General features: G+C 39.6%; 1 protein-coding gene across 1 annotated transcript in view; it reads right to left on the bottom strand.

Annotated features, from left to right (window-relative positions):
- Positions 1–26,286, bottom strand: part of LOC103045289 (E3 ubiquitin-protein ligase SH3RF3) — a 147,809-nt gene that overhangs the window by 7,646 nt on the left and 113,877 nt on the right. The window contains exons 4-9 of the mRNA XM_049485274.1: positions 20,930–21,265; positions 18,907–19,016; positions 17,676–17,846; positions 13,058–13,305; positions 8,244–8,593; positions 2,468–2,817 (exon numbers count right to left, since the gene is read on the bottom strand). Coding sequence (XP_049341231.1) covers positions 2,468–2,817; positions 8,244–8,593; positions 13,058–13,305; positions 17,676–17,846; positions 18,907–19,016; positions 20,930–21,265 — 1,565 coding nt within the window. The remainder of the gene's footprint in view (positions 1–2,467; positions 2,818–8,243; positions 8,594–13,057; positions 13,306–17,675; positions 17,847–18,906; positions 19,017–20,929; positions 21,266–26,286) is intronic.

Here is a 26,286-nt window from a genome sequence, read left to right as displayed (position 1 = left end):
ATTTCTTTAAATCAACCTTAAAACCTCAAGCTAATCCTAACATTAACCTAAAACTTACATCTATAAAATCAGACTGAGCCCCTTAAAAAAAACTTTGCTCAACTTGTTTTTTTAAAACATAGAATTGGATGAGAATTTATACCTGGCCCATATTCCCCTCTGGACTGGCTGTAGAAACTGATGACTGGGATTCTGGTCAACTTGTTTTCAAATCAATTAAGTGCAATGAAGTCATGTGACCACTAGATGGTACAGGGAGTGCCTCCATATAAGGCCAAAGGGTCAATGATTTAAAAATTCAGTATCATTGTGCAGAGAAGCAGAAATGTAATGTCCACATATGAGGACAAAGGGTATAAATAAAACAAATAATAATTTAGATTTTAAAAGATCAGAAATGAAGCTTTTAACAGTTTGTAAGCTTCTTGTGTTCTAATACACACAACGTGATCTGTTCCGCCATCGTCTTGATGCTCTATTGTTTGGTTTGCAATCCAATGAAGCTCCTATTGATTTTAAAACACTGTTTAATGCTCCAAAACAGAGCAGAATCTGACAAAAATCAGTTTCGCATGCAGGCTAATTAGTTTTTCTTGTCCATAAATTGTTCTCAATATAAATAGGCCTTAAATTCAGTACACGTTAGCAACATTAGCCTCTTTAGCTTCTTCTGCTGTTGTAAACTAAGGAACCAAAGAAATGTAGATGCTGTGACAAACATGCTGTGATTAATCGAATAAATCTGGGCTCAATTTGTGATCAATCAAGTTATTCTGATTTTCCACTGAAAAAATCTCAATTTTTTGAGTTCTGGAGAAGCGAGATAAAATCAGTTTGTTTAGCTTCACATGATTTTCACTGCATGGTGTAAAACTCCTGAACTGTGAAACTCTTCAGCCTCTCGTGATTCTCAGCGTGACCCTGCATTTATTCAGAGGCACACTGAGCACAGTGATGAGAGGAAGAGTGTAAAAACACAGAGCTCTGAACACAGTTATTCCAGACGTTTAGCGCCGCTAAAAGCAGAGGAAACTGGTCAAACGCACGTTTTCTGAATCAAAGCAATCAGAAATATGAACTCCTCCACTTTCAGCAGCTCTCTCAGCGCCGTGTGACAGAATAACGCAGGAAAAGAAACAGTAATAAAGAAGCGGCGCGCTGAAGACTCTGCATAAAATCAATTTCTCCCCTCGCGCTGTTATTAGCAGGCCTGGCGGAGAGAGTCTGCTTCGGGTGCTTAACAGGCAAGAGAACAAGATGTGTTATGAATAATGAATATGAATTAGCAGACGAGCAGGTGCCTCCTCTCTTCCTCTCCCAAATCGCCGCTGCTGCTCTTTATTTCCCCGCCTGGGGAGCGCTACCTCTCCAGAAACCTGCTTCAGCTGAAGGACTTTAACAAAGAGACCTAATAAAAACAGTGATCTGCAGTGTTCCTGTGCTTTATTCTTCATTTCACACTCAAAAAATTCAAGTTTTAAAGTTTCTTTCAATGCTTTCTTACAATCTTTTGTCATGTATATATATATATATATTTTATTCAGAGATGAGTGTTTGAGTCTGATGATGAAGGATGTGAACTCCGTGAACTTTAAAAGCAAAGTTGTGCCCACAATTACTGAAGTGGTGCAAAGGTGTGAAAAGAATAACAGCAAAAGTAAAAGTGTGAATAGTGTACTACTCAAAAATATAAAAGTAAGGGGGAGAAAATAAAGCCATTAAAACAAAAACTTAACATTTACATTATTAAATAATCACTAAACCCAAAACCATATTTTATTCTACATTAATATTTGAGAACTGTTCCTTTAAAGTATTAAAACACACCAGTCCTGCTTAAAATGTTTAGAAACATATCCTAACCTTTAAAAAACGCTTTTATTGTGATTTATTGTAATTTCTGCCTCTGCAGTTCCTCTCAGGTTCAACTGTACTATAGATGAGGAGGATGTTTCCGTGTACTTTGGTACACAGACATTCACAATATGCAAATCAATCAATCAATCAATCAATCAATCAATCAGTAATACTGCCCCCCTGCTGATAACCATCTGCATCTCACAGCTATCAGAGTCACTCTGCTTCTGCAGCAGCTCAACCAATCACCTCTCCCACCAGTCCCACCCCTAAACCCATACATCAATCAGTGCCCCTCCCGAACTACCCCTTCCATTTTTTTTTTACTTTTTCAAATTTGAGCTGAGGGTGAGTATACAGCTCTGTAAAAAAATAAGAGAGCACTTAAAAATGATGAGTTTCTTTGATTTTACCAAATTGAAAACCTCTGGAATAAAATCAAGAGGAAGATGGATGATCACAAACCATCAAACCACCAAACTGAACTGCTTGAATTTTTACACCAGGAGTAAAGCAGCATAAAGTTATCCAAAAGCAGTGTGTAAGACTGGTGGAGGAGAAGAACATGATGCCAAGATGCATGAAATTAAAACTGTGATTAAAACCGTACCTCTCGCGGGACAGGGGTTTGGGTTCGGGTCGGATGGCGAGCAGGGAGGAGGAGCAGGGCTGCCGGACCGGCGGAGAGACGAAGTTCAGGTCCAGTGATCCGGACTTCCTGTGCAGCGGCTCCATCCCCATCGCCCCCTGCATCTCGCTCTCAATGGGGCAGGACCCCGCCCGGCCGTGTCCCGCCGGCTGCAGCTCCGACGCCATGGCGCCCTGCACGGGGGACGAGGACGGGTCGGTCGCCGGGGACCGGGGTTCGTGCGTCGGTGAGACGGACGGAGGAGAGCGGGACTTCTTCTTCGCTGCTGCTCCTGAGAGAAGCTTCAGGAGAGCACTGCTCTTCTTCTCTTTCTGAGAGAAACAACAGAGAAAACTTAAACATCTTAAAGATGCTGTAAATGAATCTGGAAAATGACTGTTGATACACTAGTGCATCTAAAATTTAGAATATCATTGAAAAGTCTCAGAAAATTTGAATATATAAGACCAATACATTTTTGGCAGTGTGGGCAGTGTGCCTTACTTAAGTCCTGCTGGAAAATGAAATCTGCATCTCCATAAAAGTAGTTTTCAGCATGAAGTGCTGTAAGATTTTGTGGGAAAACAAAACTGCTCTGACTTTAGACTCAGTGGATCAACACCAGCAGATGACAGACATGTCTCTCCAATAATGTATGTATGTAATACATCTATATAATATATGCGTTTAGCATTTTCAACTGAATTACTGACATGAAGTATCTTTTCAACAGTATTCTAATTTTAAATAAACATTTGCTGCTGCTAAGAACACCATTTTGTATTATTTATCATGAATATTTTGAAATGGCACGAAACAATACTGGCCTATTACTGTGTACCAACAAAAAATAAGTCAGTGTTGTTTAACTATCGAGAAGAAATGAGCAACATCCTCATCCATTTTCATGGCTTCTAATGTTCAGAAGTCTCTTCACACCTCGAAAGCTAATGTTTACATCTTTACATGTACCTTCTCCCAGAGCCTCTTCGTCTGTTCCCAATTTACAGCGCAAAGTCTGAATACAAAAACCAGGCTTAATTCAGCAGGCAAACAGACCAGAGAGCTAGCAAACATGAGAAAATGAATTAAAGTGTATTGAAGTGAAATTATATACAGCACCTTTAAAGGCAAACTCCACTCAAATCTCACTTTCATTTCTGTACAGTAATTATGAACTCAACACAAAACTATTATACTAAACTACAAACTACAACATGATGGAAAAATAGTGCTCAATAAACTTTCTTTTATGCTTTGCTGCAAAACAGTCAACATATCCTTTCACTAATTTAGCAAAATGTGATTTTACCACAAAACTGATTTCAGAAGAATCTTCCCCCAACTACAGCAAAATTATGAAATCTCAGTTTTGTAAAGCATGTAATTGGCCATGCAACTAAATAAACGGATTAAAATAAATCTGTAATACAAATAAAACAACAATAATAATAATAATAATAATAACTCCACAGGAGGTGTCCTGCTTTGATTCAGTGCAGCAGTGGGTAAGCCTGTTTGTTTTTGGTTTTTAAGCCTCTGCTTTGTTCTGCTGCTGTATTATGTATGCAGTATGTGGGAGGGCAGGCTTTATTTGAGCCATTTTTGGGTTTCAGAAGAGCGAAGTGAAGCAAAGTGCTGAGCACCCACTGTATATTATACACCCGCTCTACCTGCACTGAGGAAGCAGTTACACACATCACCACTAGAGGCGCCATTAAAAAATCTCCTCAGACATCACTTCCTCTAAGAGGCTCTATAAATAAAGAGGCTACTAATCCATAAACAGCACAGTTTAATCTCAGATATACAGAATTAAATCAGATTAATGCTGCAGCTTTAGACTCCAGCTCAGTGTAGTGATATCTGAGGGGAGGGGCCTGTTAGTTTCTACCTGTTTCATTTTACATGTTCGTTTCTAACTGTTCATTTTTAACTGTTCGTTTTTACCTGTTAGTTTCTAGCTGTTTGTTTCTACTTGTTTGTATTTACCTGTTCCTTTCTACCTTTTCGTTTCTACCTTTTTGTTTCTACCTTTTCGTTTCTACCTTTTTGTTTCTACCTTTTCGTTTCTACCTTTTTGTTTCTACCTTTTCGTTTCTACCTTTTTGTTTCTACCTTTTCGTTTCTACCTTTTTGTTTCTTCCTTTTCGTTTCTGCCTGTTCCTTTCTACCTTTTCATTTCTACCTTTTCGTTTCTACCTTTTTGTTTCTTCCTTTTCGTTTCTGCCTGTTCCTTTCTACCTGTCAATTTCTACCTTTTCGTTTCTACCTTTTTGTTTCTTCCTTTTCGTTTCTGCCTTTTTGTTTCTTCCTTTTCGTTTCTACCTGTTCCTTTCTACCTTTTCATTTCTACCTTTTTTGTTTCTACCTTTTCATTTCTACCTGTCTCAAACCAACAAGTCAGAGCTGCCATACTTACACCAGCAGTGTGTGTGTGTGTGTGTGTGTGTGAGTGGGAATCAGAACCAATTAACACTGCATAATCAACACAGAAATCTGCTTTATGAAATATCACACCCCTCTATATAAACCTGCTAATAGTTCATATCTCACATACTGTACATATATTATACATACACTCTGTATCTTTATTAAAACCTTTAAAAAGTAAAGTTTCGCTTATTTACTCTGTGTAACATTTAAGTCTTGAAACCGAGTTGAAGTTACTTAAACTGATCTGAAATAAAATTTACTTTAAAAAAAGCAAATGCAGAAAGGTTAATTTTATTTTTTTTTCAGTGTAGAATTTAAGGACAGGTAAAGACGGTCCTGCTGCAGGTAGAGGCAGCGCTTCTCTAACAGGAGGAGACACCTGCCAGCGCTCATCTTCACAAACACCTAAATCAACACTATAGTCCCTCCACACTACAGCTGCTGCAGACTGTTTATGATCCGTCAGTCAGAAACAGCAACGCAGAAACAAATCACACACACACACACACACACACACACACAAACTCACTCACACACTCACTCACACACACACACACACACACACACACACACACACACACACACTCTTCTCCTGAGTCCGCACTTCTTCACCAATTGTTCAGATGTCGACACAAATCAAAACGCTCGCCAGCTACATCCCGCCCCCCCCCCCCCCCCCCCTAAACAAGTAAAACTGAGAGAAACGCTCTGAAGAGACATGTAGTTTATTTTATCATGAGGCCACAAATTCCTCAAATCCTCCTCCTCCTCCTCCTCCTCCTTCAACCACCTTCATCACTCACACACACACACACACTTATTAATGAGACATGAACTCAAATTAATCTCTCAATACTGAGCGATCTCAAAAGACTGAAGCGAGGACGAAACCCACTCACTGGCCACTTTATTAGAAACACCTACATAACCCCGTGCTTTAACTCGCTGGCCACTTTATTAGAAACACATATATAACCTTGTGCTTTCACACTCTGGCCACTTTATTAGAAACACCTACATAACCCCGTGCTTTAACTCGCTGGCCACTTTATTAGAAACACATATATAACCTTGTGCTTTCACACTCTGGCCACTTTATTAGAAACACCCCACCCATCCTGTGCTTCACTCACTCTGGCCACTTTATTAGAAACACCTACCTAACATTGTGCTTCCACTCACACTGGCCACTTTATTAGAAACACCTACATAACCTCGTGCTTTAACTCGCTGGCCACTTTATTAGAAACACCTACCTAAACTTGTGCTTTCACACTCTGGCCGCTTTATTAGAAACACCCCACCCATCCTGTGCTTCACTCACACTGGCCACTTTATTAGAAACACCTCAGTCTGGCCACTTTATTAGAAACACCTACCTAACCTTGTGCTTCACTCACTCTGGCCACTTTATCAGAAACACCCCACTGACCTTGTGCTTCCGCTCACTGGCCACTTTATTAGAAACACCCTGGCCACTTTATTAGAAACCCCATAATTTGCACTTGTATCACTGGCCACTTTATTAGAAAGCTAGACGGCTGGGGGTTTCAGATAAAGTGGCCGTAGATCTTATTGCTGGTGCCTGCTGGTCTTATTACACAGTGTAATATCAGCTCACACTTGGTGCACCAGTGTGATGTAATGGTTATTTATATGATAGCACTTCTGTATGAGTAGTGAATGTGTAGTGAACTGCCCGGGTGCAGAGTGTTAAATAAAGTCTAACAGCGTTTGGCTGTAACTGAAATCAGTCAGACAGCGCAGCGCAGGCAGACAGACGGCTCACAGCGCAGCCACTTCTCTCAGCTGGTCTGAAAATTAATAGATTTGCATAATGAGTGTGTATATGTGGGAGAGATGATGATAGAGAGCTCTAAAGAAAGCAGCACAGCAGAGAATCTGAGGACTGACATTAAAAACACTGAGAAGCAGAAAAAGAGAAGAATAAAGTAAAAAAATGAGAGTTCAGCAAAAATTACCAGCACTTTTCCCTCCACCCACCTTAAATATACTCAATTAAACAAGACTGGTTCGGTCTCTGAAGCTAAAAGTCTGAGGTTTTACAATTCCAGTGTAGCTAACAAGCAATAAAAGCTTATTTACACTCATTAGCCTGGTGCTAACTGCAGGTCTAAATCATCACACACCTTCCTCAGATCATGTGGAGGTGTTCAGTCATCTCTAACAGACTTGATTATCTAGTTTTTTATACTGTTTTTGGACTTATTGGCTTGTTTTCCACTGCATCATCAGCTAATTTTTAACCATAGAATCATTTTGTATGAGGTCTTCATGACATAAGGATCCACACTGATTGGCTAGCTGGCCGTTGCTACCTTGCTAATGCTGTGATAACACAGTGGTAGTGATGTTGAGTAAAAGATATTTGATGAGGTTGGTAGCCAGCGTGTTATGGGATGAGGCTGGTAGCAGTGTTGGCTGAGGTCAGTAGCAGTGTGAGATGAAAGTGGTAGCCAGCGTGTTAATGATGCATTAGCATCGTAGCTCTGTGAAATGAGAGCGGTAGTTAGTGTGTTAAAGCTGCAGTAGCAACGTCGGACGAGGCTGGTAGCCAGCATGTTACGGTGGGGGTATCGATGTTGAGCGAGGCTGGCAGCAATGTGGGATGGGAAAAAGGTAGTAGACTGTGTGTTAATGCTGTGGTTGCAATGTTGGACGAGGCCGGTTGCCAGCATGTTAACACTGTGGTAGTGATGTTGGACAAGGCTGGTGGCAATGCTGGATGAGGTTTGGAGTGCTATGGGACGAGGCTATTAACCAGCATGTTAACACTGTGGTAGTGATGTTGGATGAGTCTCATAGCAATGTGGGATGAGGTGTAGAAAGAGGCCATAAGCCAGGGTGTTAATATAGTGTTAATATAGCTGTTGGCTGGTAGCCAGTATGCTAACACTGTGGTAGTGATGTTGGACAAGGCATGTAGCTCTATGAGATAAGGGCAGTAGACAGTGTGTTATAACTGTGGTAGCAATGCTGGAAAAGGTTGGTAGTGATGTGGAAAAAGGGTAATAGGTGTTAACATAGGGGTAGCAATGTTGGCCGAGATCGGAGAAAATATAAGCGGCATGTTTACGCTGGTGCAAACCAATTTCATGAATGCTACAAGTCTCACCTGGCTATTAGCATTCGTGAAATTAATGCTTACTGGTTGCACTGACTGCAGCACAATCTCTACACAAACCTTTTGACCAATCTTAATGATTGATGTTCTCTGGGTTCTCCAATAAAGAATTACTTAGAACTACTCATGCACCAACGGCCACAAATCACAGTACAAGCAACATCTCTCCACCCTCACCTTCTCCACCTTCTTCTCCTCCAGTTTGGGCAGGGCAGTGGCCCCCTGTGGCTGGCTGTGTGTGTGGGGGTGTCCGGGTGACCCCGGCTGCAGCGGGATGCCCGCTGTCTCGCCCCCGTTCAGCAGGGCGGCCGTGACGTTGGGGGGCGTGATGGCGGCGGCGGCAGAGTTCAGAGGGATGAGGGGGCGGGGCGTTGCCGAGGCGACGGGGGGCAGGGCGGAGTGAGACTGCGGTAAAGCCACCATTGAGAGCGGCCGGCCGGGGGAGCGGGACGGGGAGCCCTGCGGCCTTAGCGGGGACACCGAGACGCTGGGACGCTCTGGACTGCCACCCGCAGGAGGACTGTGGACTGAAGAGAGAGAGAGAGAGAGAGAGAGAGACATTAGCTACTGCAGAACATCTTCAGATGTCTTGTAGAGTCCATGCTTCAGCATCTCAAAGCTTTTTAAGCATCACAAGGACCTAAACAGCACTGTATTAAGCAAATAGATTTAATATGTGTTTATTTACTATTAAAATAAATGTTTAGATTATCTCAGAAAAAAAAAGGATAATCATGTACTGAATAAGCATTATGAGCAGCCCTACAACATTCAATGTGTCTCCCGATTTCGATTAAATGAGGGGGGGGGGGGGGTCCTAAAATATCTCATCTTAACTCATCTTAACCCATTCAGGCTGAACTGTTAGTAGTAAAAGCAGACGAGCAGATCGATCAGCTGTTTACTAAATCTCTAAGTTTACTAATTTACTCTTTTACTGTTTGTTGAGTAACCACTTCAACTCCAGACTGTGCATTTTCAGGGCAGTGAGCTTTTTCAGAATTCATCAAGCTAATAGATAATCATGCTGCCATGCTTTCCTTCCTCACTCGGACTACATTTTCCAAAATCCAACGAGCAATGATGTCACTGTCTCTTGTTTGCCTTCACCCAATCACGTAACACTCCTGAGCAAGTCATCTAACATCGTATATATAAGGCTTCAGTTTGTAAACAAAATTTGTGAGGTATTGTTGTTGGCTTTCTGTTGCGTCCTAAGCATTTTTATTCTGTATTTTCTTGTTGTTCTCTTGTTACGGCTTTATTTTTCTGTATATCTTTTTTCTTGTCTCTTGTCTTGCCCCTATTTGGATTTAATGCATTATCGGACTGTCTTTTGGTCAAGATCCAGGACTGTTTTTTTCTACTATGATTCCTGTATCTGGTGAGAGTTTTGTCTGCCTGGCTATTATTGTATTTGGTTTACTGCCTGTAAATAAACCAGTCACTGCCTTTTACTTGGCTAGCGTCACTCCGTTCAGTCTGGTGTTACAATAGAGCTGTAAAAAATCCATATGTTTGTCTATACTGTAATGTGCAAACAATTAAAACATTCCTAATGTATAATTTCACTGATTATCTTACAGAATAAAACTCATCATTGCTTGCCACTATGTGCCAATCGTGCAACCCACAAGTTTTGCATTAGGAAAGAGGTGTGTAGAGCAGATAATTGTCTCCAGTGTTTGGAAATTGGACTGCTATAGCTTTTTCACGCCTGGTTCTTTAGCTATTTAGTCCTATTTGTTCCTTAAAGACTGACTGAATAGTAAGGCCCAATGTTTACTCCTCAACACCCACAGTCATCATATGAAAGATCCGGCTCAAGCTCTGACCTCCTCATCTCATCAAAAGTCCGGTCATAGATCCATATGATGCGTACCGGTAAACACTGGTGAAAAATTGTCACCGGAGGAATTCCCTGCAGCTTCGTCTTGAGTCAGAATGAGAAAGTGTGATGAAGGCGGTGGAGATGAAGGTGCAGCTGTTTACTGCATTTATTTGCAGAGACGTACGCTCGCGCGCCGCCCGGCTGAGTTACGGACGCCTGGTGGTGATGTGAGGACTGCCTGGGGTTCTGATGGATCTTCTGTGGCAGGGAGAAGGATGTCAGCGTGGACGTCAAACACAGTTTTTTAAAGTAGCTTTTCTTCCTCCAGGCTGTTTGAGCTTGAGTGTGACTTTGTGTGGGTGTAGTTACAGCGAACGGCCTGTAGGGCTCCTCTGTTCCACATTACAGATTCCCAACAGACCCAACATCCTCAACCTCACACAGCTTTTATTATTATTAACTGAGGTGTTCTGGTCCAGGATTAGAGATGTGAGGTGAGAAAAGAGGGCAGGAACACAGTAAAAGAGCACAGTAAAGGAAGGCACCACCTCATTATGTTGAGGCCATGTAATGATCACTGTAAAAGATCTATATGTAGAGTTATATATATATAGTTCTTAACAGTAGAGTTATACAGCTATATAAATAATGATCTATAAACATCTCAATGCTTATTTAAACATTAACATTTAATTTTAGAGAAAGGGCGAGTTAAATGCACCAGGAGTAAAGCAGCATAAAGCTATCCAAAAGCAGTGTGTAAGACTGGTGGAGGAGAACATGATGCCAAGATGCATGAACAAACTTTATGAATATGAACTTGTTTTTTTCTTTGTATTATTTGAGGTCTGAAAGCTCAGCATCTTTTTTTGTTATTTCAGCAATTTCTCTTTTTTTCAAATTTGGAGGAAATGTTAGCCAAAGTTTATAGAATAAAACAACAATGTTAATTTTACTCAAATATAAACCTATAAATAGCAAAATCAGAGAAACTGATTCAGAAACTGAAGTGCTCTCTTTTTTCATTTTTGTCCAGAGCTGTATATATGTTCGATCACACTTTGATGCAAAAGTAAAAAAAAAAAAGATTTTGCATCCATTACATCCATTTTTCACAAGATTGTGCGGGCATGAACGACTTGTTACGGACCACTTTAACAAGGGGTCAGTGGTGAGGTGTTTACCTGTCAGTAGAAACACTAGAGTCTGGGTTTTGTTGTATAACGAGCTTCACGCAGTTCTGTGAATCAGAGAACCCGGCAATTACTGCCCTCGCTCTGCAGCAGAGCCTTCATTACAACAGACAGCTTATCTGAGCTTTAACAGTGTTAACAAGCTCCTGCACTCCTTAACACTGTCTCCTCATACACACACACACACACACACACACACACACACTCTCTCTCGTCCATCTGACATGAACCGAGTGTGTGAGTGTGTCACACTGCGGGCTCCACTGACAGCAGATTAGTGAACGTGCGAGCGTGAACAGGAACCCTTGACCTTGGCGATAGCGGAGCGTAGCACGCGCGGTGCGCTACGCGACAATTAGCACTAGTGCTGCATGATCACCCTGAGCTGAGGTCGTTTATTTCAGGCCTGATCTGACACGACTGACCAACCGCAGGTGCTCACACTGAAGCACTACAGCAGGACAGTTCAGGTAAAAGCCCCGCAGGCTGCTCGATGCTGCAGGACATGACTGTAATTTATGAGCGCTATGTTAATCTGCAAAACCATCAATCACGCTCTTCATGACCTTGCTGAAAGTGAAGGCTGACTCTTATTGTGCTGCATTTTGCTTTGCATGTTTATCTTCTACTGACAACAACCCTAAATCCCTAGAAATAAACTAAAGTTTTTAACATTTATTATGGATTTATTTGATAGCAAACAGTATAAACCACATAGATATTTCATGTTCTATCTCCTCAGCTTAATTTAATTCGTTAATATACGTCTATTACTTCATTTTGTAATGTTACAGACTGGAGTCAGACGCAAAATGAGTAACAATAAAACATAGACGATAAAAAAAGAGCATAATCGTAATACAGACGAGTATCAGAACCAGAGAGAGAGTTAAAAGAGAAGTCTGGTGTAAAATGGACTTTTGGTGTGGTAAAACATGATAAAAAGTACTTAGCACACCTCCACTCTCCTGCAGCTTTCTGAGATCCAGTAATTTAATGCTTTTTGCCCAGCACTCTTTCACAACAGTCATTAAAGGGGCATAATTTGCCCAGATAAATCGCTTTTTACACCGATATTCAGGCTCAAAGCTCCACAGCTCACTGGTAGAATCCTGAGAGCTCTGACATTTAAACGAGACACTAATAACTTAAAAAGTGCAGAAGAAGCTTATTATAAACCACTGTTTCCCATAACGCTAGCATCAAGTGTAAGAAAGCGAGCTGATTGGTTGAGTCCCTACATGTGACAGAGACAGATGCATGGTGGGGGTTGGAGTCAAAGATATGCAGAGGATCCACAATTTATAATAAATGCGTTAGACTATTAGTAAAATGTATAAAAACTACATTTCTCAAAGAAAGGTTGGAAAGGACTTCAACATTTCTTGCTCTACAGGCCATAATATCATTAAACCATTTAATATTCAGGAGAAATGTGTGTGTGCGTGAATCATATGTTAACACAATGCAGCATTACAGAGCGCCCCCTACGCTTCCTGTAGTGTATTACAGTCTGTCAGAATGAACGTGTTGTGGATCATATGAACATTATAGAGCATTATAGAGTGACCCCTACACTTCCTGTAGTGTATTACAGTCTGTCAGAATGAGCGTGTTGTGGATCATATAAGCATTATAGAGCATTATAGAGCGCCCCCTACGCTTCCTTTAGTGTATTACAGTCTGTCAGAATGAGCTTGTTGTGGATCATATGAACATTATAGAGCATTATAGAGCGCCCCCTACACTTACTGTAGTGTATTACAGTCTGTCAGAATGAGCGTGTTGTGGATCATATAAGCATTATAGAGCATTATAGAGCGCCCCCTACACTTCCTGTAGTAAATTACAGTCTGTCAGAATGAGCGTGTTGTGGATCATATGAACATTATAGAGCATTATAGAGCGCCCCCTATACTTCCTGTAGTGTATTGCAGTCTGGTAATGCTGGTGTTGCTGGTACTCACCCAGTTGTGCTGGTGGCCGGACCTGATTGGCCGGCTGCTGGCCGCACATTCGCAGGCAGTTCTTCAGATGGGGGGAGGATGAGGATGAGGATGATGAAGGTGTGGCGAGTGGGGGGGTGGAGCGGGAGGCGGAGCTCAGCAGGACGGGGCTGGAGGGTCCCGGAGAGCCTGGAGATCCAGGAACCGCTTTAACTGCTGGAGACGCTCCGGGGAGACAGGGACGCGTCTGACCCACCGCAAACGGAGCCCTGCACCAATCAGATCAATACTAAATATTAACATTATTATTACAAGATTATAACGGATATTGATGTCAGATGAGCAAACGTCTGTATTATAAAGTTATTATAACCTTACATAGTTGTAAATGTTATTAAAATTTCACACTAAATATTAATGTAATTAGAATTTAATTTTAGATATTAGTTTTATTAGAACTTAATTCTGGATTTTAATGATATCAGAACTTCATACTGGGTGTTTATGTTTTTAGAACTTCCTACTGGATATTAATTTTATTAATTTTTTACACTAAATATTAATGTAATTAGAGTTTAGTTTTAGATATTATTTTTATCAGAACTTAATTCTGGATATTATTGTTATTAGAACTTTATACTGGTTGTTAATGTTATTAGAATGCCATGATAAATATGAATTAATATTAAACATAATAGAACTTTATACTGGATATTATTGTTATTAGAAGTTCCTACAGGATATTAATGTTAATATAGCTTCTTTCTAGATATTAATATTATTAGAGCTTTATACTGGATATTAATGTTAATAGAATTTCCTACTGGATTTTAATGTTATTAAATCTTAATTCTGGATATTAATGTGATCAAAACTTCATAATGGATATTAATTATATAGAGCTTCATACTGGATATTAATGCTAATAGAACTTAATTCTGCATATTATTGTTATTAGAGCTTCATATTGAACATAATTGAACTTCATACCAAATATCAATGTTATGAGAACTTCACTATGCATATAAATGTCATTATTAGAGATTTATTTTGTATATTAATGTCATTAGAGCTTTATTATGGCTTTACATGCATCGTTCTGGGAGTTATTATTATTAGAACTTCATTAACTGAATTAAATATTGTAGTGTATAGATGTGAACAGCTCTCTGCTGCTGAATGATCTGTATGATGCTGTAAATAAAAGCTGTGAACTTCAGGCCACATTCAAGCAGCAGCAACAAGAGCTGAGAGGTGGAGGGTCATCCATTATAGAGACAGTGTTATTGACACAGCCTCCATAATCCTTACAGCCTTTAGAGACGAGTATTGATTGTGTGTCGGGGGGAGAGTTATAGGTGTGTGTGTGTGTGTGTGTGTGTGTGTGTGTGCAGGACGAATACGGAGTATTTAAATATCCGTCTGCACAGTTAGCACTCCGGCGTAGTTAATAATTCAGCTACAGTCTGTTTTATTCACATTTACAGCGACAGTGGACCATTCTGATCAGCTAAAACAAGAGAGCTGCTTTAGCTAATCCTAGCTTTAGCAGTTAGCAATATGCTTAGAGTTTACCTGAGCTATGAGGCTAACACAAAGCTAATATAAATAAAGCTAACGTGCTGTCCCCTATTATCGACTGTACAGTTTCCTTATTCTCTGCCAATCGTATTAAGAAAATTAAAAACACTTTAGCTCCTGCCTTAGACAAAGACTTATATTTTATTCTCACAAAAAAAATCACATCATTAAACATTATTTTTGTACCGCTAACAATGTTGTAAATCTGTGCAAAAAAAAACAGTGTGGAGCATGCATCCCCTTTTAGAAGCGAGGCAGACATTTTTTTCTTGATTTTAATGTTGTTTACTACTCAAAGTGAACAAGGGTGTTGCCATGTTCTCCATGTTTTTTCTGACATAATCAGAGTATGGTAGCCCACACAGGACAAATGCAATCTCATTGTACACCACAGTGTTTTATCTCTAATTCAGTGTTTACTGGCCCAGTTGTGAAACCGGCTTCAGCTTCAACCTACGAGTCTAGAGCAGGATCTACAGGATCTACAGGTCCAGCTGCAACACATGTGACTAAATGTACTAAAGGATACTTAGTTTAGAGGTGGCCTAACCGGGTACTAGAGCCTCCATTACAATCGAACAGTTTCCCCAATAAATTAATCATTTTGCTCTAATATCTCTAATATTTCATTCATACACAGAAATTAAGCATACCTTAGTACTACTTTAAAATAAGGCTAATTTTAAAGGGTTTATAAAAAGCTTATAAATGAGTTTATTAATGGTTATAAATTAGGTTATAAAGCATTAATAAGCAGTTACAACATATAAATAGGAAGGCAACAGTGGCCTGTCGTGTACAAAACAGTAATTCCACAATCGTTTATACTGTTAATCCTCAGATGTTAATCCTAGATTCTAATCTTATTTTTTTCTTATTCTTATTTTTTATTAATGGTTTATAACCTAATTAATAACCTCATTAATAAACTCATTTATAAACTATTATTTTTTAGCCTTATTTTAAAGTGGTACTCTATATATATATATTGTTTTTATTAATAAGTGTGTTTCATTTTTGATCATTTTTGCCAAAACAAAGAACAGGGTTTGTTATGATTCTATGAAGAACCATCATCTTCCCCTAAACAACCCTTAAATGAGCCACTATATTACAATTTACAACTAAATATTACAGCTAGGAGCAAAGAGTTAATGTGGTTTATAGATGGTGAGCATGTACTGCATCTGTTTATCTGATAAAAAATAATTAAATGGGTGTAAATAAAAAGATAAATGAACAAATATCAAATAAATTACAGAAATTACTATTAATCAGTGAAGTTTTGATAATATTCAACAATTTTCTATCATTAATTAAAGGTGATTAAAACTGAATATAAACTGAATAAAAGATTCAATTAATCCTGCAATTGATTGCCATTAAAGTGCTGGTTGCCAGATTGGACCCAACTCCACTGACACACCTAAAGAGACGACAATTCCCACAAGGCTTCAGGATGCAGCTTAATGCGGTTTCTTACTGTAAACCCCTCACACCTGGCCTTACACACACACACACACTACACACACACACACACACACACTACACACACACACACACACACACACACACAAACAAACACACTACACACTACACACACACACACTCTCTAAACATGAGGGAATTATTATCATACTGAGAGCATTTTCTCTCCAGCTCTGAAAACAGTCTTTCTCCGTCTGTTTGCACGTTTCCAGAAGGTTCCTCTAAATAGATCTCCACTGACGGCTGCTCTGAGAACATCTCATGCCTTTGGTTCACACACTCGAGTCTGTGCGCCGTTACAAAATATCATCAGATGGGGAATAGTGCTGAAATGTGCCCAATATGAGATTATTTCTGCAGCACCAGGTGGCTCCTCCACCTTTCTCCAGGAGGAAGTGATGACTATATTAGATCTGACTGCAGTTAGATTATAAACCAAAACCTGCTCTGACCTGTATTTTCTACAGAAGTGGGTTTCAGGTGGGAATAAGATCTGAAAGGGTTATATATGTGTTGTTACTGGGACACAGTTAGGTTTCCTCAATGGGTCTTAATCTCACACAGTTCATCTGGACCTCATGCGCAGTGTACAACCCAGATGGAACCATGAATGATCACAATATAATATAAACTGACAAAAAAAATACAGCTCTGCATATAAAAACAAGAGACTTCGATTTTACCCAATTAAAAAAACCTCTGGAATATAATCAAGAGGAACATGGATGATCACAAACCATCAAACCACCAAACTGAACTGCTTGAATTTTTACACCAGGACTAAAGCAGCATAAAGTTATCCAAAAGCAGTGTGTAAGACTGGTGGAGGAGAACATGATGCCAAGATGCATGAAATTAAAACTGTGATTAAAAACCAACCAGGATTATTCCACCAAATATTGATTTTCTGAATTCTTAAAACTTTATGAATATGAACTTGTTTTCTCTCTCTTTGCAAAAAAAATAATAATAATAATAATAAGAGATCACTTCAGTTTCTGAATCAGTTTCTCTGGTTTTGCTATTTATAGGTTTATGTTTGAGTAAAATGAACATTGTTGTTTTATTCTATAAACTACAGACAACATTTCTCCCAAATTCCAAATAAAAATATTCTCATTTAGAGCATTTATTTACAGAAAATGAGAAATGACTGAAATAACAAAAAAGATGCAGAACTTTCAGACCTCAAATAATGCAAAGAAAACAAGTTCATATTCATAAAGTTTTAAGAGTTCGGAAATAATCAATATTTGGTGGAATAATCCTGGTTGGTTTTTAATCACAGTTTTAATTTCATGCATCTTGGCATCATGTTCTCCTCCACCAGTCTTACACACTGCTTTTGCATAACTTTATGCTGCTTTACTCCTGGTGCAAAAATTCAAGCAGTTCAGTTTGGTGGTTTGATGGTTTGTGATCATCCATCTTCCTCTTGATTATATTCCAGAGGTTTTTAATTTGGTAAAATCAAAGAAACTCATCATTTTTAAGTGCTCTCTTATATATATATATATATATATGTATATATATATATATAGGTACACACACAGCTGTGAGCAGAACTCACCTGGACACAGGTGTGACGTAGTTCCCGGGGAAAACTCCGGAGGCGCCGCTGCGCAGAGACGTTCCTTTAAACCAGCCGTCCTGACACTTCTCCGTCACGCGGTACATCTCCCCCTTCCTCAGCTCCAGCTCATCTGCCTTCTGCGGCTTATAGGCGTACAGCGCCAGATAACTGAAAGCACACACAACACAACAAACAACGCTGTGTTTATTACAACTGTTATAAACACTGAACGGCCACTTTACTGGAAACACCGACGTCGAGCTCCCGGTCGCTCGCAAGAATTACTCAGAAGAGTACAGAGTTTACACAGAGGACCCAAACCGGCTTGGAGTCCAATGAAATAAAGGCGGGGTTGCCATGGCAACCGAGGGACGTGGCTTCTGTGGCGCAGGTGGTTTGCGGGGTCAAAGAAGATGGACCTGTCTGCTCTCATCAGAGGTCGGACCGACCTCAGAAGAGGGTGTGTGGGTGAGCAAGACTGAGTGTGTGTGTTTGCGAGTGTGTGTGTTAGAGAGTGTGTGTGTGTGTGTGGTCTGGTTAGTCACAGAAGGCTCCCTACAGCTGAACCTCAGTGTCCTGTTGGAACAGTGTACAGGATCTTTTGAGACGAGCGTTGTCTTGTTGGAGTATCACACTGAAATTTACATTCAGAAAAGATCAGGACCTGAACACACCTCACTACTTAAGGAATGAAAAAAGAGTGGTGACGGAGCATTACACTATTCCTCACCAGCACTGTTACTTTGTCTTCACTCCTGTTACTTAGCTTATGCATCTATTTTGCACATTTTATTTGAGTATATTTTATATTTATAATTAGAGTTTACAGTAATATCACTATTACTACAGGTTCAGATATTCCTGTAGTGGAATTCATTACTGCACAATTACCTGGACAATGCTCGTCCACACACTGCTGCACACATCTCAAGAGCCTTAAACACAGAGGAACTATAACATGTTCAGCTTCTTCACCAAATCTCTCCACAACTGAAAATGTGTTGGATGCAATTGGACGTGCTATTAATACTCCACCCCACTGAAATAAACCAGCATCCCCAGGAATGGGAAGGATTTTCACAGGACAGTCATCATTTTATAATTTATTGTTCCTGGTAACCTTAAACAACCTTTTGAATATCATCATTCCTTAAATATCATCATTACCAATAAACTGAATTCCACAGTATGACCTGTATCTGCATGTGAGTGTGATCTATAGACTCACATGTTTAGAGGCAGCTGGACCTTCGCAGCAGCCAGAAGTTCTCCAGTCGCTGTCGCCACCCTCGGACTGACCGCCACCGCTGAGCCGGAGCTCCCGGCGAGAGACGAGTCCTGCAGGAGACAGAGAGGTACGGAGAGAGAGAGATGTTAAAATGTTAAAAAAACATTTCCTTTATTCGCACAAAATCTCTACATTTATATTTATTGTGCATCAGTGCATATCTGTATGTATGTGTAACTGTGTGTGAGTATAGGTATGCAGGAATGTACTGTATGTACTTTACAAGTGCTTGTATGTTAATAGATATGTAGGTTTATGTATGTACTATATGTATGTATATAAATATATCGTCGCTGTCCAATGAAAAACACTTCACACTTCATCTCCAAAACAGCAACTTTACAGGAGAGAGAAAAAACTTGTAGACTTTCAATGGAGGTCAATGTAAAAAGAGTTTATTTCAGGTAATTTTGAAGAGTTTTCTATTGGTCCGTTCATTAAGATATTTTGGCACAGTGTGAGAGACAGTTTGTCTGTTCAAATTATGTAGTAAACTAAAAATCGACAAAAATAGAGATAAATGTATTTATTTATTAGCTAAAACTGGAACTATTTAATCATTCTCATTACGTCTCACTCTGTAGTGCTATTCCACTTTAAAGCTGTAGCCAGTGGGCGGAGTGATACCTCACACTGTGCTGATATGAAAGAGGTTCCGGTCACGTGTGCATGTTGTTTGTAGACTAAAATAAGTCACATTGTTTTATAACTATATCTAATTTCTAAACCAATGAAGATCTGGTGGATTTCTGAGAGACAGTCTAAAACTACAGTTTAATAGCAGAGTTAGTCCAGAATCTACACTTATAAACCAAAAAAGCAAAACTCAGATATCAAACATTTGTCTGAAATGCTTCTTTAAAGCTGATTAAAGTCGTTATTGTTTCTTCAAAAGTTCCAGGATGTAAATGAGCTTCTCTAATAACATATTCATCGCTGTCATTCAGACTAAACCCCCGCTGTACAGCTTAAAAAGCTTTAGAGAGAGAGAGTGTGTGTGTGTGAGTGTGTGTGGGTGTGTGTGTGTGTGTGAGTGTGTGTGAGTGTGTGTGGGTGTGTGTGTGTGTGAGTGTGTGTGTGAGTGTGTGTGAGTGTGTGTGGGTGTGTGTGTGTGAGTGTGTGTGGGTGTGTGTGTGTGTTTGTGAGTGTGTGTGTGTGTGGTTACATTTCGGGTTGTGATAAATAACCCCATTAATCATTAATTACTCTCTGAGTCTCACTCTGAGCCGGCCCATGTTTAATACCTCATTATTAATTCAGATCAGAAAGTATTTTAATGAATTAGTGATGGACATGAATGTACAACATAAAGAGAGAGAGAGAGAGAACAAGACAAAGTAAGCCATGGAGGTGGAATTCTTCTACATGACAATTCTAAAACACTTGTAAAATCATTTTGAGATATTCGTGAATTTGTGATATAATTCCGAGATATGTATGAAGTTATTTTGAGACACATTTTTGAGATAATTCCGAAATATATATATGAGTTTTGTAAAAAGTCTCAGTCTCAGTGAGTCTCAGTGAGTCTCAGTGAGTCTCAGTGAGTCTTAGTCTCAGCGGGTCTCAGTGATTCTCAGTGATTCTCAGTGAGGCTCAGTGAGTCTCAGTGAGTCTCCGTGATTCTCAGTGAGTGTCAGTGAGTCTCAGTGGGTCTCAGTGGGTCTCAGTGAGTCTCAGTGATTCTCAGTGAGTCTCAGTGAGTCTCAGTGAGTCTCAGTGAGTCTCAGTGGGTCTCAGTGATTCTCAGTGGGTCGCATTGATTATCAGTGACTCTCAGCTGGTCTCAGTGATTCTCAGTGAGTGTCAGTGAGTCTCAGTGGGTCTCAGCGGGTCTCAGTGATTCTCAGTGAGTCTCAGTCTCAGTGAGTCTCAGTGTGTCTCAGTGAGTCTCAGTGAGTTTTAGTAAGTCTCAGTGAGTCTCAGTGTGTCTCAGCGAGTCTTGGCAGTGTGATGGCGGTACCTGTGTGGTGGGTGCGCTGGAGGACAGGTGAGGACAGTCCCCGATGCGGGCGGCGGCTCGGGGGTCGGAGGAGCTGATGAGGACGGGGGCGCTGATCTCCATGGAGTGTCGGTTGTTGGCGAGCGCCTGCGCCGTGCGCTGTGTCATGCTGAGCGCCGTAAACGAGTGACGCTTCTTAGCGTTCTTCTTCCCGTCCAGCCGGCGCTGAATGGCCGTGCTCACCTGCCCGTTACCGTTACAGCTGGAGCCGGACGGAGGAGAGCCAGGGTCGGCGCTGGGGCCGGGGACAGCCACCGGTTTATCCATCTCCATCAACTGCTTCGCCGTTTCATTCAACTGAACAAGAGAGAAAAGAACTATTAAAATAATCACGTCTTAATAAAAACAATACCAATACCTCCCCTTTAACTGCACTCACTCAGATTAACAGCAGAATATCTATAAAACTGAGAAATAACTGTGTGATAAGCTACATCATTCTGAGATACATGCGAGACAATTCTGAGATACCTGTGTGATAATTCTGAGATAATTGGGACATAATCCCACGGTAACTGCAAGATTTGAAAAAAAAACTGCACTTTGAGATTATTCAGTGATAGTTGAAGCTATTCTCAAGATAACTAGAACATTGTGTGTGAAATAATTCTCAAATACATCTAAGATTATTTTAGGATGAGTGATATATATATATATATTATGTCAGTCAGGACTCTCCACAACTGCTCCACAAAGACTCCAATTCCCAGCATGCACTCACACCAGGCTTCTCTGACTCTGCTGATCACATGATGCTACAGCATTCCTGTTCTCCCAGTTACTAATTGTTTGCAACTAGCATGTCTAGTATAAATACCCCTCAGTTTGCTCTGTTCCCTGCTGAGTATTGAATCTAGTTTTTTAGCTCTTCTACTACGAGTTTCCTTTGTTTTTGCCTTTTGTTACAAACTTGTTTTTGTTTCTGACCCTTTCCAGTTTTCATTCCTTTGCCAACCTTTTTTGTGTATTTCTGACTACTTATTTGCGTTTACCCTCTCTCTGCTGGATTTATTGTGTATGGTGGTATATTGATTATATTTACTGCCGTACTCTTACTGACCCTGCCTGTCCCTTACTACTCTTGCAAGCATAGCCCCTTTATTAATGAACTGTGTTTGGTATGTGCAAGTTTCTAAAGTGTGTCTGGCCAGCGTGACATTAAAACAAATCATATTTTTTGTTTGTACACATTTTTAGTGACTGTTTTATTCTATATCTCACACTTCTCACACTATCTCACTTTGAGCTTCATTTTTTTATTTGATGCCCAAATGCTCCATTTACTGAGGAATACAGTCTAAAACACATTCCTTTTCTTTAAAATATGTAGAAGCACCACTTCAGTTCCAGAACTTTGCTCAGTACTTAAGAAGAAGCTTTTTTAGAGCTGCTGCTTTTGTTCCTCTTCTTCTACTAAAGTTCTTGTTCTTGTTTAAAGAGGTTCAGTCATTATTTCACTGCAGGAAAAACACTTTTATATTTTCTCATGAACACAGAAGCACAGAGCCTTCTGCTTCTGACGGATCACAGATCCAGATCACGCTAATAAAACCCAATCACAACCAAACGGCCTCCTCCAATAGGAACACGGCTCTGAGCAGAGAGGTCTGCTCAACACAACACACCAAAACCACACTCTGCTTCTTTTCTCTCTGCTTTTATTTCCATATTTCCATATTAATGTCTATGCTAATCCCGCCTAAATTATATGCAAATGAATCTGATTGATTGACCCCGTGAGGCAGCTACTACCTGCATTCTCTAAAGAGCGCGAGAGCGCCGGCTGTCCTCGAGGTCAAAGCGCTCTCTCTCTCTGTGAGAAAGAGGTTTGATTGGGATGTGTACGTAGGGATCGCATGAATAAAATATATGACATCAGAATTTGCCTTTGAGTTCACTTTCTGTAGGACATAAACGTGTCTATTCATACAGTAATGAAAGCTGTTAATAAAGTTCATACAGTGATGCTGCTCCTTTCTGTATTATGGGCATTCCTGTTTTATACTATATAAATATATATATAATATTATTGAAAAGTGACTTTATTTCAGTAATTCAGTTCAAAATGTGATATATATATTATATATACATATATTATATAGCTGTATTAAACACAGGGTGATCTATATTAAGAGTAAATTATCAATTATACAGCCAATGAAAACCCAAAAATCAGTTTCTCAGAAGACCAATCAGTACTTTTTTGCCAGTGTGCCAAGTCCTGCTGGAAAATAAAATCTGCATCGCCATAAAAGTTGTTTACAGCAGAGGGAAGCTCTAAGATATGGAGTGCTGAACAAAACTGCACTGACTTTAGACTTGATAATAAAACACAGTGGATCAACACCAGCAGATGACATGCTGATAACTTTTATGTAGATGTGGATTTCATTTTCCAGCAGGACTTGGCACACTGCCCACACTGCTAAAAGTATCTTACAGTGACAGACTTTGCCAGACTAAAGTTCAGCTTCCAAACATGGTGGAGGTAGTTTCACACACTGTTTATGTTAGTAAGACAAAAGTATTTGACATACTGGCTTTTTCCCAGATTTTCTGGGATCTAAACATAATAATAATATAATAATAATAACAACACATAAGGACAGGTGGCACAATTAAGTCAAACTAAATTCCAACAACTAAATTCCAGATTTTTTGTTGTTTTTAGGTTTTTGGTTAAGGTTTGTTTTTCTGCTTTAATCTATATTTTTTTTTAAGTAATTTTTTTCTAGTGCACGTATTTATTTGCCGTTGTGTTAAACAGAGCTCAGATCATTCTCTGAAGATTTATGGCAGCACACTGTGTAAAAATATATAAACAGAATTTTTTCCTGTTTCCTGAGCATAATATCACTTTCCTCAAACACAAACGTATTTAAATTGAACTGATCACAGACTAACAGAAGGCGCTACATAAGCTTATTTATTTTAACCCAGTCAGACACTGGAGACGTTCTACACACTGAACATAACTCTGAAAATATGCATCAAGGTTAAGCCTGTAATCATTCGTCACGGGTCGCGGTAACAAAACCCGGCTGGTGTAATTAGGGGCCATTAGAGTCGTGTTGCACTGCAGGCCTCACATCCTGCGTTCTACATGTTCTGCAGCTCGCTGGAGTCCCGCAAGGACTGAAGGGCTAATTAACAACCTTCTGAACTGGATAACGAAGACTTAATCACACGCTAGCGGAGAAAAAGACGAGAAAAAGGTGAGAAAGAGACGAGAAGAGACGGGAAAAAGGCGAGAAAAAGACGAGAAAGAGACGAGAAGAGACGAGAAGAGACGAGAAGAGACCGTCACCCAGCAGCAGCATGAATGCAGAATAATGACAGGCTGTCAGAACGTGCACAGGGAACTATTTATAGTATATATTATTTATAGTATATACTGTATGTGGTGCATGCGTCTGAGCGCACCTGTTTGTCTGTTTACTCTGTTCCTCTAAACACGCTGCGTTTCTCCCGTCCAGCTAAAGACTCGCTAAAGACCAGATCCAATAGAGTTTAGTCCTGATCAGATTCAGAAACGTCACCGGGGGTCTCAGAGTCAGTGTTCCTGATTTTATAATGACTTCTATAAAAATGATGTGGCAGTAAATGCAGGTTATATGAGCATTTAAACACTTCTAAACATTATAACAGGTTTAATTGACAAGCATAAAAAAAACTATTTACAATAAACTATAAATATATCTAAATGTATTTGGACACCTCTTCAGAATAGAATAGAAAAGTATAGAATAGAATATGACATCCCAGAATAGAATAGTATAGAATAGAATAGAATAGAATAGAATAGAATAGAATATGACTGTCTGGAAAAGATAAACATAATAAAATATAATATAATATAATATAATATAATAGAACGGAATATAGTAGAATAGAATAGAATAATACTTTCTGAAGGAAATACACAGAATAGAATGGGTATAGAATGGGAAACAGAATAGAATAGAATAGAATAGAATAGAAGAATTTATGAAGGAAATAAACATAATAGAATGGGTATAGAATGGGAAACAGAATAGAATGGGTATGGAATAGAATAGAATAGAATAGAATAGAATAGAATAGAATAATACTTTCTGAAGGAAATACACAGAATAGAATGGGTATAGAATGGGAAACAGAATAGAATAGAATTGAATAGGACTTTCTGGGGGACACAAATAGAATAGTATAAAATAGAATAGAACTGAATAGAATAGAAAAGAACAGAATATGACTCTCTGCAGGAGATAAACAGGTTAGAATAGAACCAAATATAAAAGAATGTGACTCTTTGGAGGACATAGAATAGAATAGAATATAGAATATATTGGAACTGTGTTCTCTGGAACTAATCTGCTCTGGTCAGTATTATGGGATGATCTGGGTAATTGATGAGTTAAGGAGGAGATTTCTGATGATTAGAGAACGTTCTGGTCTCACGGTTCTTCCTGCCAGTAGGTGGAGCTGTAGAGAACCTCAGTCTGCTGAAATCCTCAGAGAGAAGAAACCTGATAGAGAAGTTAACGACGCAGAACTGTGAGATGGGGGCGTGTCCTGCATGTGAATGAGGGAATGAGGGAGGGAGGGAAGGAGTCGGCGGCCGATAGACTGACTGTAAATAAGTGATTTAAACTTCGGCTGTATTGAGCTGATTGCTCTGCAGCTCTCTGAACGAGAGCCGGTTTACTGAGAACCTGAAGCCGAGGGAAGATAAATAGGGTTTATTTTCTCCTCCTCTGCTGAAAAGAGTCGGCAAATAAAACTCAGCCTCTGCGCCGAGCTATATTTACATAAATGGGCCAAAGATTCTCCGGAAGAAACTCTAAACCTGGAGAGTTCTGAACTTATTCAGACTACATTTCTCCTGCATGACCTACTAAACTAACAAACTACCAAAGAACATGAGGAAGAACCTCAAAGAGGAACCACAGAAAACTTGAAGCAAAAAAACTCACTAAGATTATGAAGAAGAGTAAAGTGAGGAAACCAAAATTCAAAAGTTCAATCTTTCTAAGAGCATAAGATAAAAACCAAGAAACAAAAAGACAAACTGTCTAAGAGTATAATGACAAAGTAAAAAGAGAAACCTCAAAAAAAGAGAAACCTAAAAAGAAGAGCATTTCCAAAAGCATTAGGAAGAACCAAGACAAAAAAACCTCTCAAAAACCCCTTTTACACCAAAATAACCTAGTATTCATCGGTTTCTGTTGCAAACAAACATTCCTGGATCCGGAACCTACTTTTGTTGGTGGAAACATAGCAAACTGATTCAAAATTAGGTTTGAAAACCATAACGATGCCAGTTCCACATCGGTGGA

Source organism: Astyanax mexicanus, chromosome 11, assembly GCF_023375975.1.
Source record: "Astyanax mexicanus isolate ESR-SI-001 chromosome 11, AstMex3_surface, whole genome shotgun sequence".
Classification (NCBI taxonomy): Eukaryota; Metazoa; Chordata; class Actinopteri; order Characiformes; family Acestrorhamphidae; genus Astyanax; species Astyanax mexicanus.
The sequence above is the reverse complement of the archived record's forward strand: the minus strand, read 5'-3'. Positions and strand labels throughout refer to the sequence as shown.